Genomic DNA, 18,929 nt, shown 5'->3' with positions numbered 1-18,929 from the left:
ACGTCTGAATTTCATACGTGGGTTAACTCAAAAATGTTCAAGCATCCAACTATGTGCAAATAGCGTGATTTAGTCGCTTCATTCGTGTCTGGTGTGTTTCCATTAAATCTAGCAGTGTTCATTTTTCCATCATAGTTTCGTTTTTTAAAACATTTTTTTACTATTTAAAATATAAATTGTATTGACTAAATAAAAAATTATATTTTTGCCATGACGCATTTGCTCCGCCCCCCACACATGCTCCACCCCCAAGTACTCGAGTACTCATTTTTCAGACCTGTGGAGTACTCAAAATGAAAACTTGACAAAAATGCACATCCCTTGTCTTTGTCTACTATCTTGGATAGAATTACAGCTTTTGATTTTTACATGCCTACCTTGTGGTAGGTCTGCAAGCCTTCTAGGTTGACTTCTTGACAAATTCATTTGTACTATGTAGGGAATAGACGCCAAAGCACCTCAGAAGGTTTGAAACGGAGCAACAGAAGAGCACATCTTTCCTTAATCAGCTAAACACCGACACACAGAGCGAGTGGCCCAAACTAATTACTGGAGATGTGCATAAGTATGGTGAACACACATACGAGCATGTCAAACACAAACAGCGTGCGCCGTACACATTTACACTCTTTCTCCAACCGCGAGCAGTCAGGAGCCCATGTGCAAGGCATTTTCCCCCAATTAGGAGCAGACACGAGCCCTGCCCGCACCTCAGCCCCCACAGGCTCTCCGTCTCTCCTCTCTTGTGCTTTAATGTGTGCTGCGAGGGCCACAAAATATTCACAGCGAGAAAACTAAATAAGCACCAACAAGGGAAGATCAAAGCAGAGCACTGTGCTGAGCCGATGGGTTTTGGACTTGAAAGAAAGCCAGAACCCAAAGCAACCACAATACAACAACAATAACAAGCTCATAACCTATCAGTGTCTGTCACACTTCACACTGTTGCATCACGGCTGGTTTTGGGTGTCTTTTCATAAACAATACAACACAGGGTGGAGCGGGATGAGGTCACTCGCGATAAATAATGTTTGTCATGAAAGACGTCTACGCTCACGTTAGAGACGCTTCTAACTGACGGGCTCTGCTCCAAATTCCAGTCAAAGCTTTACACAGGCAGCACTGCATGACACAAATCACGCTTCTCATTGAAAACACACTAGAGACTCAACTCAACATGTTCATGCTGTTAGGCTAATGATGCAATAAGAAGAAAAATACACACAAATATTGGATAAAATAAGCAGCAAATTTAAAAAAAAATTGACCACTTGGTAGAGCATTGCATTCACAATGCAAAAGGTTGGGGGTTCGATTCCAGGGAAAAGATGTACATGTACTGATATAATGTGACCCGTGCTGGCAAAATTAGTCTGAATGTGCACCGTCTAATTTTGAGCTACAGGCAAAAGAAAGTATAAATGACAAATTTGGGCCGTAAAAATTATGTTTTCATTTTAAAAAAAAGTACATTAAGCGCTCATCTAGCGATCTCTGAACATCTAAAATGGTGTTTATTTGTAAGTTTTCTGAGAGGTGTACCGTATTAAATGCTTATCTATACAAAGATGTGTCTACATCCACATGCACGTCTGATATTTTGGTTTTGGGACTTGCTTGATGTTAAAAGAGTTATTAGGAGAGATAAAGTTTGTTATAAAGAGTGAAGATTTCGTATTAAGATTCGAAAACGATCTTCCTCGCACTGACTGACAGACCTGAAGCATACGAAGATGCAGATCACCTCATTTGCTTTTTAAAGGACCCAAAAATGTCACACTTTTGCTCTGACCTGCAAAGTGGCAATTTTTTACATGTTATAATAAATTATCTATATTGTATTTTGAGCTAAAACTTCACATATGTACTCTGAGGACGTCAAAGATTTATTTCACATCTTAAAAAAACTCATTATATTACCCCTTTAAAATTTTACTAACTATAATAATAAGCTACCATTAGCATTATACGTAGCGTACAATGCATAAGATCTGGTGAGGATAGACTCTTGTGAGAACTGTGTGTGGTGAGTTGTTTCAGCTTGAAATCTTGTGCCATTTTCTTTAAAATCCTCATTTTAACTTGTGACAGTCATTGTTGTTTGTCTCTGCCCTCCGTGTTCGGCACTACATTACTACACATCGTACGCTGATATTTTCTCGTGAATGCAATAGGAGTCCAAAATGGCATAGTTACGGGAAGCTAGTTTTTATTACATTTGTATTGTTTTTATTATAGTTTATGTTTTAAATATGGGTATTTTTCTCTTAAAGTCGCATCGACTGCCTTCAGAAAGCCTTTATTAAATGCCTGGAGCTGTGTGGATTCCAGGTCCAATACCCTCAAATTCAAGGACTAAATGTGGGGACAAATTTCAAGTGAGAGCAAGGTTACATCGTGTTACCTTTTAAGATACATTATAACCGTTCCTTTTGAGGGAACACGCGCTGCGTCACTGCGGTGACACTTTGGGGACGCCTCCAGGTGCGTCTGAATGTGTACATCAAATTCAACCAATGGTGAGGCTTAACGACCAAGACAGGGTGACGCGGGAGTCAGGAAGTATATCGCTATCTGAAATATTGCCAAAGTTCATATTGTTTTAGGCTTGAAAGTCGTGGACCCTGTTTTCAACGGTTATAACGCTTGGAAGAGCCAGGACATTTTCTAAAATAAATCAAATTGTGTTTGTCTGAAAAATGATGAACTTATTTATATCAGATGGCTTGGGGTTGAGGAAATCATGGGGTAATTTAAATTTTTATCCCTTTTGAATAAGCATGCATTTTGACTTTTTATACATTTCTATAGGCGTGTAGAAAATAAATATCTGCAATACGTCTTTCTGTTGTTTTAAACTGATTATGAAGTTTATAAAATCTTAAATTTGTCCAATCTAAAATCATCTTAGACCAAGTGACTGAAAAACACCAAGACAGCCGATCATAAGGGCAGATTTTTCTTGGCAATGTGTATAGAAATGAAAAAGCCACAATGTGTTGGGCGTAAGTTCACACTCACCCCCAAGCGATAATGTGTCTGCTTGTCGCCTTTCAAGCGAGCGTCTTCAAAAAATACATGACCGCACAAATGTATGCGGCCACAGAAAGCATAACTCAATAGTGTGTCTGGCCCAGTAACCGCTGCTAGCAGCTATATTTTAAAACTGTGTTTGTGTAAACTGTGAAATGTGGTGAAGCGGTTGGCAGTGTGTAACAGCTTTAACTCGGACTAATCAGGAATAAAGAATAACATCTCTTAATCAGCGAGGCATGATGTTAATTCATCACAGGAACGGAGCGATGAAGACAGCAGCATGGGCGGCACACATACCGCAGCAAAACTTCACGACCGCTACATAAACAAGCATGCAGGAGGACAATCAGTCACGCGATCCTTTACACGGCAAAGACTTCCAAATGAGATAATCACAAATGTAGATGTTTACTTGTATATTTAATTCAATCCAGTCACTTTCATAAAGCAATGAGCAGACTGTAAAACGTTACAACTGGTGGTCACAAATCGCAGCGTTGACTGGCCATTTAGATCATCTAGACCAACTTTAAATAGTGCGGCAAAAAACACAAACTGAACATTTTGCTAAAGCCAAAGAGTGTGAAGTGAGAGGTGACTTCGAAGTGATGAAAGACTGCAAACTTTGCGTGCCTGTGATGCAAGAAATCTTTTATGATCTAAGACTGCTCAGGGTCACAAAAATCGTACCACATGCAGCGAAGTCTGTATAAAGAAGCATTCAAATGCACTCTGTATGAATGGCCATCACACACACACACATAAAGAGGCTCATTTATTCATGAGCAGGGGTCTGTTTCTTCTTTTCACGTCTGAGGTGAAAAGGGAATAAAGATCACATTACAGGAGCTCATTTAAAAAACAGCTGAAAAAAGACAAGCCCGCCACTAATTCACGTCCAAACAATCAGGAGCATATTTTAACTCTTAATGGTTGATGGAACGGGTCGCGTGGTGCTGATCCAGATTGGGTGATTTTTTAGGAGCCAAGTCAGTGCTTAAGACTGTTCTTATTTATTACTCTGCTGATTTCTCTTCTTATTGCTGTATTTTCTTATTGTCATAAACATGTCAATAATCTATCCAGGGTGTACCCAAGACACTGGCATCTGAGTGAAGCTCCAGGCCCTCGTGACCCTGGATGGATAAACATTTAAACAAGGATGAGAGTGAAGTATAGATAAACCTTCATCTGTTTACAGAATCAATCCCATCAGTCTCTGATACTCAACTGCATAATAAAAGATGAATAGATAAATTCATATAAATGAATAGTAAACCATCAGTGCAATAATGTAAAACATCTCTGCAAAAGCAAATGCGAAGCAAAACCTCTTTCTGGTTGACACTGTTGCTAGTTATACAGATTCATAGTCAGACCACCCAGACCAGCACTGCATCTGAAGTTCCCTCATATGATATTTCTTTATAATTGCTTACTTGACAGCACTTTGATTTACCTGAAGAAATTGCAGACACTAAACACTAAAGGATTGCATGTGGGTTTTTTTTAACATTCACATCTGACATATTTGGATTACCTGATATAATTGTGTCGCCCCATTATATCCGCATTACACGTTGTTATGTAGGTTGTATTGTATAAATGATGCTTCTGTCTGTGATTTGAGCCATTTGATGTTATTAAACCCGTGTGTTCAATCTGTGGGCTCTTTATTCATAATCACACTGTATCCATCACATTCCACTTATGCACCTGCATGGGCGGCTCATATTCAGTCATGTGATGCGGTGAAGTGAACCTGCCTCCACTCCAGGTAACCCATCATTCATGGTGAGATGAGGGCATAAACTGGGTACAGGGTAAAGATATCACTTTCATGCTGGTAATGCTCAGATAATGAAACTGTGATATTACAGCCTAAACAAGTGACACCTAAAGAGGAAATATTATGTCTACATAAACGTTACACTGCTAGAGGAACAACCAAACACTGAGAAAAGTAAGAATGCCAGCATATAAACCATTCCCATCTCAGGTAAAAACAGGCATCTTACCTTGTTGTTTTGAGAGTGTGTTGTACTATACTTTAAAATACAACCTACATAGAGGGCACATTAGGGTTAGGAACGAAGCTCATGCATTCTTCTGTGACGCATTTTATTTGAGGGCTGCATAGCGATTAATCGCGACTAATTGTTTGCAGAATAAAAGTTTTTGTTTGCATCATTTATGTGTGTGTGTGTGTACTGTGTATAATAATTATGTAAAAATAAATACATACACACACATATAATTTTAAATAAATATATATTTAAACATTAAGTATTTATATAAATAATATATAAATATAAACATTTATATACACATGTTGATTTTTAAATATTTAAATATTTATATATTTACATGTGTGTGTGTGTGTGTGTGTGTGTGTATTTATTTTTACATTATTATACACAGTACACACACACACACATAAATGATGCAAACAAAAACTTTTATTCTGCAAACAATTAGTCGCGATTAATCGCTATGCAGCCCTATTTTATTTGATCACCAATTTTAAGTTTTTTAAATGTTTGCTAGTCTCCTGATTCAAACTGGCTGGAAGTTAAATCTTTGGTCTGTTATTACTGACAACTATTTGTGATTGTCTTTAATAGAGCAATCTGGCACATGAGGGGAACTAAATAACCATAAACTGTATGTTTTATCAAACTGAATGATGAAAAGCTATTTAAAATGACTAGTACTTTGTCTGATTTGTTGTATCACTATTTATTGGTAGAAATCCAAGTATCTGTTTTCTTTTTAGATTTGATGTTTTTATTGTATATGTTATGTTATATTGTCTTGTGCCAATTCACCAAAATGAATTCCAGGCGATGTGGGTCGCTCTGGCAAAATAAAGACTTGAGCTTGAACTTGAATGATGAGTTAATGGGCCAGATTTACTAAGAGCTTGCTTCAGCCCAAACCATAATTTTGGCTGGACTTACTAAAGACGTGCCGTGGATAATTAGCAGTGAAAAGATGTGGTCTAGTTAATTTTGCGACTGATCTTATTGCATATGCATTTCTAGGAGTTTCCCTTTCAGACGCAAAATTGTGTTTGCACGTGTGATATTACTATTATTTGCGCAATAATTTATTGCTAAAAAAGCATGTCTTAAATCATTTTGTGTTTGAAATGGCTGCAATTGTAACTGATAAGAGGAGGCTTGGCAAAGACAGTACAAGGCAGAGGATTTTTTCCACACGTAAAAGTTTATTTGTAATTCCAGAAGAACATATAATTCAAAAATATTGTCACGTTATGTTATTTTGTATTTGAGTCACAGGAGAAGTCACACAATAGCAGATGTTTTAAAACTTCTTGTAGACTTTAATATTTTGTCCTCTGGTTGTTTTCAGTGTACTTTGGCTTTGTTCACTCGGATTTCACATCCCGAATTTTTAGCTGTAATGTCCATTCTGCTTATTTGTGACCCTGAACTAATTTGTGCTGCTCTTAGTAGATTGTGTTGGTCATTATGGAAATCAGCTGCTGCGCCTGTTTTATTTAATTTGATAATACCACTCCCATTGGCGCATTTTTGGAATTGTGCTCTCGCACTAATTTACCCCGTTTAGTAAATCTGGCCCTAAAGCTCTTAAATCAAAACATTGATTGAATCTCTCAGAGTCAGTAAATACTTTTGCATAAAATGTGCTTGAGATCATGAAGGTAGTTAACACCCCATAAGAGCTTAGAATGAGAAACATTTGGGCTATAAACAATAAATATTTCTGCAGTGTTTCTTTGGCAGTCAATACTACAAGGCATTCAAATCTATCACACTTCTGGATGGAGTAAACTTTATAACCTGCAAAGCATATCCATATTTATAGTCACCACAGTAAAACATAAAGATGCTGATCTATAAGTCTTATTTAAAAACACCAGTCACAAGTGAGACTCAAACCGCCAACGTTCAGGTTACAAGCCCGACTCTCTAACCATAACCTCATTCACAAAGCACTTTGGTCCCATAAAATACACAAATAATTGGCAGACAAGCTTCTCCGTGAATGCAAACATTCTGGGATCGCTCCAGGGAAAAAGGACCTAATAACAAGATACCCGGAAAGCCCTCATTGTGAACAAGATGCAGAAACAATGCCGTAAGGGGCGTGTTGTAGTGAGGTCAACATTTACGACGAGAAATGTCGGCAAACTGGACTGAAGCAGAGATCAGGAAGCTTGTCACTATAGCGCTGAAGCGGAGATCATTCAGCAGCATATAGGAATAGCGCATTACACGCTCATATGAGTTTATAATAAACAAAAATGCACATGTGTCATCGCAACAAGATATATCGTTCAGCTCCTTAAAACGGGGTTTTAAATGCACATTAACAAACATGATGACAAATGTCTGCAAACTGGACTGAAGGGAGCTGGTAAGGAGCAAATATCCAACTCTGAAGCTGAAATCATTCACCAGCATGCAAGAATGGTGTGTCACATGCTCCTTAAAGTCTTATCATAAACAAAAATGTGGTTTCTAGAGAGAAATAATGGATAATAAGCACATTTCAGACGCTGTGGAGAAAAAAATACGTCACGTATCTTTCCAGGATATTTACAGTATCTATTACGGTATGTGAACGCACACACATATTCCGGCAAATCATTGTCAGTGTGAATGAACCAAAAATCAAACGATCCTGGACAAATCCCAGATGCATTTCCTGTGTATTTTCCATAATGTCTGTGTTAGGCCACAACTGTCCCATGATTCATGAATATACACTGTGACCATAATCAGTTTTGTTTTATAAGTATTACCATCCGTCTGATTAGGCTAATTTACAGAAAAGTTAATTCATAAAGTATATTATTTCTTTATACTGTGTTTCTAAAAAAAGTTATTCATTTTTCTATTGTCTTATAATGTTTTGATGTCTGTCTGTTTGTTTTAAAGGTCTGTTTGGAATAACGAAAAGCAATTTCCCAGAAATGTCAACTATATCACTGAAAAATCATGTTTTTAACAAAGGAATCACATTAAATGTATGTATTTTTTAATAGTGCCTAATAGTTTAATCATTACTTATACCTTACAGTCAAAGCATAGTCAAGCTTACTGCGTTTAGACTGCCCTCAAATACACTTCATTTATAGTCAACATCTGGAAAGGGAATTTACTTTTAGAAGTAATTATTTTGGTTTATTTGATAAATATTTTAACAATAAACATGTATGATGTCATATTGCAGCTCAACAGAGTGCCGCTATTCATGAAAGATGAGAAACATGAGTGAAGCTTGAAAGAAAATTATTTTTAACAGCGCAGTCTTCTGTGGTTTGGTACGCTTGCAAAACTATATTGAATTTTTATTTTAATCAGTCTAAATACATCTTATACCCCTTTCAGAAGTCAACGTGTGTTTAAGCATTTAGATTGTTTCCAAGTGTAATGCAAGTGACATCCACAGTAAGTTTTCCCTGTAACATGTTGTGTGTAAATGAAAGTTTGTTTTTAATGATCCCTAAGTATTGCAAAAAATGCAAACTATTAAGCTACAATATTACATTTCTAAGTTGATTTGATTATATATATATAATAATTTATATAGCAGACTCTACCTGCAGGCATTTATGATTATACACAAAAATATACTGCTAAAAATAATAATAACAGTAAGATGTATTTCTTAGAAAAGTCCACCGTCCTCAAGCTGTGTTACTGACTGGACTATATGATCATATGAAAACACAACATTTCTATATACACTCACCTAAAGGATTATTAGGAACACCATACTAATAATGTGTTTGACCCCTTCAGAACTGCCTTATTTCTACGTAGCATTGATTCAACAAGGTGCTGAAAGCATTCTTTAGAAATGTTGGCCCATATTGATAGGATAGCATCTTGCAGTTGTTGGAGATTTGTGGGATGCACATCCAGAGCACGAAGCTCCCGTTCCACCACATCCCAAAGTAGGGATGGGCACCGAACTCGGTACTTTTATAGGCACCGACCGAATTGCGTCGGTACTACCCAGTATCGATTCACATAAAATCAATCGGTGCTCAATTTCGGTACCTGAGAGAACATGTCCGCGCGCCACGTCTGGTACGCGCGCGCGCGAGAGAGAGAGGGAGACCATGTGGGAACTTGGTGACACCCCTTTGCAACTTGCTTAATGGCTAACAAAAAGCAATCTAACGTGTGGTTAAATTTCACAAAGGATGATGCAGACAATGCTACCTGCAATATAAGTGCAGTAAGTGCAAGGCAGGCAGTGTAATACATCCAACCTGAGGAAGCACTTACACAATGTGTATTTAAAAGCACAAGAGGGCTTATTAAAATGCGTTTTCGTCGATCGGATCACAAGTGGACGAGAGAGACAAATTCTGTAAACACCTGGTATTTATCAACACCAGTCCGTCTCTTTTGTCCACTTTCGACCGCTTCTGTCCTGATTACTGTGGTGGTCCGTGGAGACTGCGGGGAAGTCCCTCTGCTTTCCTTTTAGCGCGAGCTGGAGTAATGACTGTTTAAATGGACGCGAACTAATTTGGCGCTGCTTGTGTTTTAAGTAAACATGCTGCACAGTGTTTTGTACATGAATATGTTGCCGCTTTCGGATTTTTCAGCGCAATTAATGAAATAAGATCGCGCAACTTTCATGCGCTCGCAAAATGAAACTGCGGAGATCAGCCGCTTTTAGTTTTATCAATGAAAGCCTAAAGACTGTGTGTTCACGCTAAAAGTCAGAAATGACGTAAAACTTTGTGCTCAATACCTCAGATTAGATAAATGGACGGAGAGAAGGCAGTCCGTGTGGCTGTTCGAGAACACATTCAACCACATGCGGACCAAATGCCAATGCTAGCCAGCTTGGCAAAAAAAAGTATCTGTGTCCAGTCCTTTTCTACCTCACTGTATCCCTTGCTGTAGAGAACACTCGCTCTGTATTGTTTTCTACATAAAAGTTTACTTTTATGTTGCTTATGTTCATTGATCATTTATCTTACTTATATGTTTTATTTATTTATTTATATGTAAGACATATGCCCTGGATGTTATAGGGATTTTTTTTGTAAAGATTGTGTGTATTATTAAACATTTTGAAATAAATAACAAAATGTTGAAAATGAGAGGTTTGGGCTTATTATGTCCACCGAAAGTCATTTAAAGGTGCAGTGTGTAATTTTTAGAAGGATCTTTTGACAGAAATGCAAAATAATTTACAAAACTATATAATCAGGGGTGTATAAAGACCTTACATAATGAACTGTTATGTGTTTATTACATTAAAACGAGACCTTTTTATCTACATATTCTGAGGGTCCCCTTACATGAAGTCACCATTTTGTGCTGCCAGTTTTCTACAGAAGCACTTAAAGGACAATTTCTTTTACTAAGTTGTCTCCAACAATGAAATGTTTGTCCGGTGGCGGCTACCGTAGCTTTTTTATGTGTTTCAAAAGCGAGGGGTGAGACATGGACTAAGCCGTTGGTTGCATTTCGCAACCTCACCACTAGATACCGCTAAAATGTACACACTGCACCTTTAAGTCAGAGTAAAGTACCGAAAAAGGTACCGCCGGGTACCGGTATCGAATTCCAGGTACCGGTATCGGAACCGGTACCGGTAAAAATGTGAACGGTACCCAACCCTATCCCAAAGATGCTCTATTGGGTTGAGATCTGGTGACTGTGGGGGCCATTTTAGTACAGTGAACTCATTGTCATGTTCAAGAAACCAATTTGAAATGATTCCAGTTTTGTGACATGGTGCATTATTCTGCTGGAAGTAGCCATCAGAGGATGAGTACATGGTGGTCATAAAAGGATGGACATGGTCTGAAACAATGCTCAGCTAAGCCGTGGCATTTAAATGATGCCCAATTGGCACTAAGTGGCCTAAAGTGTGCCAAGAAAACATCCCCCACACCATTACACCATTGCATTGATGAGACATTAAACAGGTGTTCCTAATAATCCTTTAGGTGAGTGTAGATTTATATTATGAACTCTTACCAAAGCAATTGCACCGATGAGGGACGAACATCTTGCAGGCCGTGGCGATGTGAATCTCAGCACTCAAGACAGCTTTTATAATCAAATCCTCAATCTGACCCATAAGCAATGACAAACACAACACAAACATTCCTATTAACAAATCAAATCTCAATTTATTGCAATGACAGCAAAGCACAAACAATTAAACAGATTAAGTGAATACTGTGATAGAAATTGTTTACAATTCAGATTTTCAGTAAATACAGATTTATTCTGGGCCGGTTCTTCACACATGTAGTGTATGAGGCATGTAAACTACTTTATGATACTGTCATTTGGAAAATCATTGGCAGTGCGAATGAACCAAAAATCAAACCATCCCAGACAAATCAGGCCAGTCACACGAAATTATGTACCTAATTTTTTTATTCTTTTTCGTGATACTGTCACAAATTTCTGCATTTTTTCGTGATCGTACCACAAATTTCTGTTTATGTGTCCTTGTCACCTTGCTTACTCAACTGTTTTGTCCTATTTTCTCACCATTTTCACTTTGGTTTAGGGTTAAATTTACATAAAATGACATCCTTACCCAAACCCAACTCTAACCCTAACGCCAGGTGACATGTTTTAAAATGTAGAAAATATTTTAAAAAATCAGAAAAAAAGAGTATAAACCAATACTCACTGAAATCCTAATGCAAACACCAAATCCTAACCCTAAACCGAAGCGAAAATGGTTTGAAAATAGGAAAAAGCTATTTAGTAACCAATACGTGACAATGACACATAAACAGAAATTCGTGATACGATCACGAAAAACCCTGGAAATTCGTGACAGTATCACGAAAAAGAATCAAAAAATTATGTTACATAATTTTGTGAGACTGGGTAGGACAAATCCCAGGCGCATTTTCTGTGTATTTTCCGTAATCTCTGTGTGAAAAGGACTATACTGATAAAAAATGTTAGTTGTTTTGAATAAATGCATCTGCTAAAATGCATAAATGCAAATTTGACACAGTACTTTATTACGAAAATGTACAATATCCAATCACAAAAAAAGTACTCATACTAAACCAATGTTTAAATTGGCAAACCAAGAATGTTTAAAGATGTTGTGTTAAAGGACTAAACATCACATGATTAACCAATAAAAATGACTTTTCCTTTTGTGAAATGTGTCTGGGTTTGGAACAACATGAGTACAATATCAACAGCAATACATCTACTGATCAATTTTCAGGACGGTAACAAAAATGTAAATCAAAACATGACTTTGAGGTTCAGACTAGCTGTAAATGAGCAGTTATGAATGTCAACATGAAAGTACATCATTATGTAAGCAAAGCTTTACTCACATGTGGTGTCTTTGCCTTCTTGCCTCAAATATCTCAGCATGGCACTCATGCTCCATTTGTTCCCATAATCCTCTACTTCAGGGTCATCACAGCTGAAAGGAAGAGAAGCCCTGACTGTCAGCGCTGCCAAAACAACACTAACAAATGAGCAGAATGCAACAATGTTGACATGCTTAACAAACACGGGGATTAGTTCGTATCTGACATCACATTCCAGAGCCTTTGGGAGAAAGGAACAATGGCGGGTGATTATTTCACCGTTTTCCCCGACAGCTCCGATCTGTTCCAATTACTGTAACATTAACAATGGCAAATGCTTACCGTATAAAGCATCCAGCAGACCCAACACATGCTAATGATCAGCCAAAATCATCAGGCATTTATTAGGATCAACAATATAAAGGTGTTAGCAGATTAGAAGGTCTTATTTGCTTCGTCACATTACTGGCAAACTAATGAAGAAAAGATCTGTGATGGATATATGGGTTATATTTTGTTGCCCTTACATTTTTGTCTTATAACGTATCTTTTAAAAAACTAATGTGATGTCGTGCTACACTATACTGTGAATACAGTCACTGTGCTGCACCAAACATTTAAGCACTGAAGAATTGCACCCATAAGATTGAAGGTTGTCTCATTTGTCATTGAGTGCCCCCTCATGGTCGGTATACAACCTTCTGCCTGGACTGCATCGGTACAGGCTTCACAGTGAACAATTACACAGCAGCTCCTGCCAGCTGATCTGACCCGATAGTGCTCACCTAACCAGAGAATGCTCACCTGACCCGGCCGTAAGTGAACCAAGTGCTCACCTGAACTGACCCGAGTGTGCTCACCTGACATAGTCGCTGCTCTTTTTGTTGACGCTGTAGTTGGTCAGATGCATGAATTGGTTCTTGATGTTTGCCGTGGCACGGTCATACTTCACTGTGGCAAACCTACAACACACACCAGCCAAAGATACAAACATTTATACAACAGACATTTAGAGTACATCTGACCTGTTAAAACTAATAAATACTTACAGTACCAAAGCAAGCAGTCTTGTGTAAACATGAAATTCCTGCTACATGTATTTTCATCTAATATATCTGATACTAATGTGGCAGGTAAACAGAGTTTGTAGAAAAGTCCAAATTAAACATGCCAGTCCAGCGTTATGAATACACATGATCCTATTCATGGTAATCTATGACTGTACTATGGTAAACTGATGGTTGAGCACACTATGATACACTAAAACTGACAAAATGCTGTTTCCAATGTACATGGTTAAAATAAAAGCTGTTTGACATTTTTTATGTGATTGAAGCTTGCTTAACTCTTTCCCTGCAATTGACAAGTTAACTCGTCAGTTAAAGGTGCAGTGTATACATTTTAGGACCATCTAGTGGTAAGGTTGCGAATTGCAACCATGGCTTAGTCCACTGCTCATCCCTCGCTTTTGAAACACATAGAGAAGCTACTGTAGCCACCACCGGACAAACATATCATCGTCAGAGACAACTTAGTAAAAAAAATTGTCCGTTAAGGGCTTCTGTAGAAACACGGCGGCATAAAATGGCGACTTCCTGGAAGGGGACCCTTCTAAAAATTACACAATGCACCTTTACAAGAAAACGCTTCCCTGCCAATGACGAGTTTTTCAGGCTTTCCGTAATACGGCTATTATCCACCATGCTCTTCCCCAATTTATAAACCCGGAAGTATCGCCCTAGGGCAAACAGCTGTTTGTCCGTGTCAGTTTTGAGGATCACTCCGAATCTGATCTCTATCAAAAGTCCTTCACAAAAATTGAATTATCTCAGCTTTTTGCTCAAAATTCGGTGTGTTTTTTTTTTAAAGAAACCTACCCATTTCTGATAATTAATCATAAAAGAAAACAAATGAAGGATACTTTTTTTAATGAAAGCAGACGGTCTGTTCTTTCATTTAATATATTATATGTTTATATATTTTAAGAAGAACATTTTCTGGAAGGCATTAAACTTTTGTGAAAATCATGAAAAATGCTGCCGCTGGCTGGCAACTTTAAAAAAAGGTAACACTTTATTTTACGGTGTCTTTGTTACGCATGCTACATGTAATTATTATAGTAATAACAGTTAATTATGCATAATTACATGCAACTAACCCTTAACCAAACCCTAATCCTAACCCCCATCCTATACATGTTGTTAATGATTATTAGTACTTAAATGTATAATTACATTGTAACAGTGATACCATAAAAAATAAGTGACCAAAAAAATGCTGGCGGGGAAAGAGTTAAAAGTCTTTCAAGTCATCTTTAGTGCCAACTCACTATATGCTTAATAGTGTATTGATAATACTGCTATAAACCACCATGACAAACAGTATCAGAAATAACTTGGTGTGATTATGATCCTAAAACTGTCCTAATGCACATGGGCATTCCCAATGTACTGAAAGGCTTTGCAAGGAGAGAACGCCACATGTGGAAGAAGAATTTCCTGGCATGCAGAGAGCACCTGAATGTCTTCAAAGCTTCTAGGATCTCCGAGATAAAAGTTGGGTCGGGAAAAGTTCCAGAATGTACCGCCAGCAGTTCATAAGTGAGTGTGCTGAAAACAAACCCGAGTGTCAGTCTGTAAAGGCAACGAGAGCGCCAAGCCTAATAGAGGTAGGCCAAGCGTTTTACACACACCAGACCACAGCGACCCACAATGCACTGCACATCCACTTCCCACAGTCCTATCATCCAAAAACCAGAGCTTCTCACTCGTACGTCTGAGAAAACGCTCTTCGCTTCATGTCAGAAACAGACCAGCGTGTTTATATGTAAAGAGAATGTGTTTCACAGGCCAGGAATGGATGGACGGACGGACGGGAGCAAATGCGAGACGAATGGGATATTTCCATAGCTGCTGAGCACCCCTCAAAAATCCTTTAAAAACATCTCTATAGATAGACAATTACATTAGGCTCAGGATATGATCAGTTCATTCTTGGTGCTCAATGCATTCAGAAAAATATCTTCAGGAAAAACGTTTGTGAATGTTCTTCCAGCAATGAGACAATGGAAATCTTTGTTTGAGCTCTAGATGAGTTTGTCCAACTCTACTGGAAACACATACTGCCATCTAGTGTTAACATCACGTAACCATCTCTTCACTTTATTATTGTGCTTCTCTGAATATCATCTGTTTAATATTGTCACCACCTTAACCTGTTCTTCAGTCCGTAAAAGCAAGCAAAATCATGCAGTAAAGTGGTTAAAATCTTTATCAAAATTATTCATTAGATTATATTTTTAAAATAATCCTTTCAAATGATTACACCATTCGGGTGTCAGTTTTATTACATAAATACAAATACAAATGATTAGATGTCACCCTGGACCACAAAACCATTCATAAGGGTCCATTTCATATCATCTGAATACAGCTAAATAATTAAGCTTTCCATTGATTTATGGTTTGTTAAGATAGGTCAATATTTGTCAGATATACAACTATTTGCAAATTCGAAATTTCAGGGTGCAAAAATCAAAATATTGGGAAAAAGTTGTACAAATATAGTCCTTAGCAACACATATTACTAATGATAAATACATTTTTGATATATTTACGGTAGGTATGGTAAATTTAGAAAATATCTTCATTGAAAATGATTTTGAAAAATAAAATCGAAAATTTTGATCCAAACAATGTATTTTTGGCTATTGCAACAAATATACCCATGTGACTGCTTTTGTGGTCCAGGGTCACATATTTTCTTATTCAGCATAAAATATGCATAATGTGCATACATTTTATGAAAAACATTTTAAATTGTTATTATATTTGCAAAATAAAATAATTTATTGGGTTCAATTATTATGAGGCATCTTTATGTTAAATAGGGGATAAAAATCTAATTATATATTCCACAGAAGAAAGACATAAATGAGGATAAGTAAATGACAGATTTTTTATTTCTTTTGTGTTTCATTATTTCTTGTCTATTCTTCTGATCACTTACACTGTTGACCAGGTAGATGCCTCGGCCCCTGGAGGACGCCACTGGTTTGATGATCCATGGGCCCTTGTCTTTGCTGAAGGAGCCTGAAGTTCATGTGAACAGAGATAATGTTATAAACACACACATTCTTCTTATTAATGCTTCAGTACATTAACAGGCAAACACGCGTCTGATTGGTCAGAGAGAGATTGATGTCCACTCACGGCTGAATTCCTGGTAGTCGGCAGGAAGCACAAAGGTTTGGGGTACGATGTGAAAGTTTTGAAAGCCGTGGGTTTGCTGCATCCTCTGGATGTTTTTGTAAAGCCGATCTTTCCGCGTGAGCTCGTACGACCTGGAAAGCAACCGGAGCGTTGACCGTAACTGTGAAGGATGAGGTTAATATCTGAGATAGCGAGAGGAAAATAAACCCTTGAAATAACAGCACAGCAGCAAAAAATGGCTGCTTTGATTTACTGCCTTGTTTTAAAGAGACACCACAGTCATCCAAAACAAACCTGCTCAGCATAAACTGCCAATAAACACACGCTATCAGCCCATTGAGTGAATCTGTGTGTGTGTCTTTAGTCAAACATCAGCAGTATAAGTGTTTGAATCAAATAAAACCTCATGCTGAAACTAATGTTTATTAGTTCAAACAATCATCTGTGGTTAAAAAGCTGATTGCATAGACAGAAGAAAAGGTACACAAGTTGTCATTGGGGCAGTATATGGTACCTACCTAGGGTGCATATTCGTACCTCAAAAATACATATCTGAACCCCCACAACACACTGCAATGAACTCAGTATTAAACACATAATAGAGTCACACTAAGAGACATACCTGGGAAAATGGTTGACTTTTTGGAAATCCTGTAGACTGTGCATAAGGTAAGGCTTTAGGTGCGAGCCCGTCCACATCAGGTTAAACTCATTACTGTTTGGGTGAACCTTCAAATCAAAACATACTTATTATGTTGTATCACTGCCTAGCGTATGCAGCCTCGAATACTAACAGTCTGCGTGTTAATGTTGTGTAGTATTTTTAGTAAAAGAGTATGTAAGTGTTGTGTTTACCTCATGAAATCCATGATTGACTAATATGTTACGCACAAGACGACTCTCTGTACGCACAATCTTGAAGGCCAGGTTGTATTTCTCTAAAGAGAAAGAAAGAAACTCAGAAACTAAAATACTGTGACTAGCATTATAGTGCCACTGAAGCAAAGATCAGTCATTTGAATATAAGTTTTATCTGTATGTGTAGCTATAATACATTTTGGTGTCAGTAAATCGCTTGGGGTATCATGACATCATCTCAGGAACAATCAATTCAAATCCTGAAATGGATGATTTTCATGAACTGAAGGCGAGCTGATGCTAAACCCTGATCTAAGGTACAGGTTTTGTGTTAAAGGGGACATACCACAAGACTTTTTTTAAAATGTTAAATAAATATTTTGTGTCCACAGAGTACGTATGTGAAGTTTTAGCTCAAAATACCACACAGATTATAAATTATAACATGTTAAAATTTGCCGTTTTTAAATGTGTCCTTTTAAATGCAAATGAGCTGAAGAAATGCAAACACTAATGGTGGTTTGCCGAAATTGAACTCAATGCTGTCAATTATTTTCTCTCTCTCTCTCTGCACTAAATGTCAGTGCCATGATTGGATAATGCAGATTAAGGGGCTGTATTATTATAATAAGATCCCTTTCTGACATCACAAGGGGAGCCAAATTTCAATGAGCAATTTTTTCACATGCTTGCAGAGAATGGTTTAGCAAAACTTAGTTACTGGGTTGATCTTTATCACATTTTCTAGGTTGGTAGAAGCACTGGGGACCTAATTATAGCTCTTAATAGAAGCACTGGGGACCCAATTATAGCACTTAAACATGGAAAAGTCAGATTTTCATGATACGTCCCCTTTAAAAACACATAAATGTACTGTGTGTACCTGCAGCAGAGCAGATGTTCACATCTTTGGACACGATGGCTTCAGCAGAAAACAGCAGCACAGGAATTCGTCTGCTGATGCCACTCCAGGCAATACAAGGATGTTTCCTATTACAACACATGTTAAAAGAATCACAGCACTGCAATGCAAGACACCAAAATATGACAGAATACTGAAGACATGTGGCAAAACAACATGATCTACAACAGAAGTATGACACCAGTATAGGTATAGCAACTTATTTTTCAGCTTAATCTGATAAAAACTGTAGCTCCTGTGCAGGGTTTGACTACATGCCATTATTTACATAAATAATAAAGACTTTTGTGGAACCACTGAGATGATCTGTGACAGCACAAGCGTCCATCACACATGATGCTGTGATCAAGTATTTAACACTGCATTATCGTATCTCTATATACTGTAGATAGAAATATTCTGTTTGCAATGCCTGTTTATCTATGTAACTATATCGTAATGCAATGCTTTCAACATCCTTACAACACAAAGACAACCTTATGCATGCAGCACAATGCTGGATCTTTGCTCTTAAGGGTTTTGTCTCTGTGCAAGTTAATAAAATCCTTTCTTTACAATGTCTGCAGTTGTTTTCAGA

The 18,929-nt window shown here is 37.6% G+C and overlaps 1 protein-coding gene across 1 annotated transcript in view; it reads right to left on the bottom strand.

The window, feature by feature from the left end:
* ttll5 (tubulin tyrosine ligase-like family, member 5) overlaps positions 1-18,929 on the bottom strand; it is an 86,159-nt gene that overhangs the window by 65,282 nt on the left and 1,948 nt on the right. The window contains exons 3-10 of the mRNA XM_073869175.1: positions 18,314-18,420; positions 17,428-17,510; positions 17,195-17,301; positions 16,573-16,703; positions 16,313-16,452; positions 13,222-13,343; positions 12,386-12,474; positions 11,040-11,150 (exon numbers count right to left, since the gene is read on the bottom strand). Coding sequence (XP_073725276.1) covers positions 11,040-11,150; positions 12,386-12,474; positions 13,222-13,343; positions 16,313-16,452; positions 16,573-16,703; positions 17,195-17,301; positions 17,428-17,510; positions 18,314-18,420 — 890 coding nt within the window. The remainder of the gene's footprint in view (positions 1-11,039; positions 11,151-12,385; positions 12,475-13,221; positions 13,344-16,312; positions 16,453-16,572; positions 16,704-17,194; positions 17,302-17,427; positions 17,511-18,313; positions 18,421-18,929) is intronic.

Source organism: Misgurnus anguillicaudatus, chromosome 7 (assembly GCF_027580225.2).
Source record: "Misgurnus anguillicaudatus chromosome 7, ASM2758022v2, whole genome shotgun sequence".
NCBI lineage: Eukaryota > Metazoa > Chordata > Actinopteri > Cypriniformes > Cobitidae > Misgurnus > Misgurnus anguillicaudatus.
Note: the sequence above shows the minus strand (reverse complement) of the source record. Positions and strands in the feature narration are given on the sequence as shown.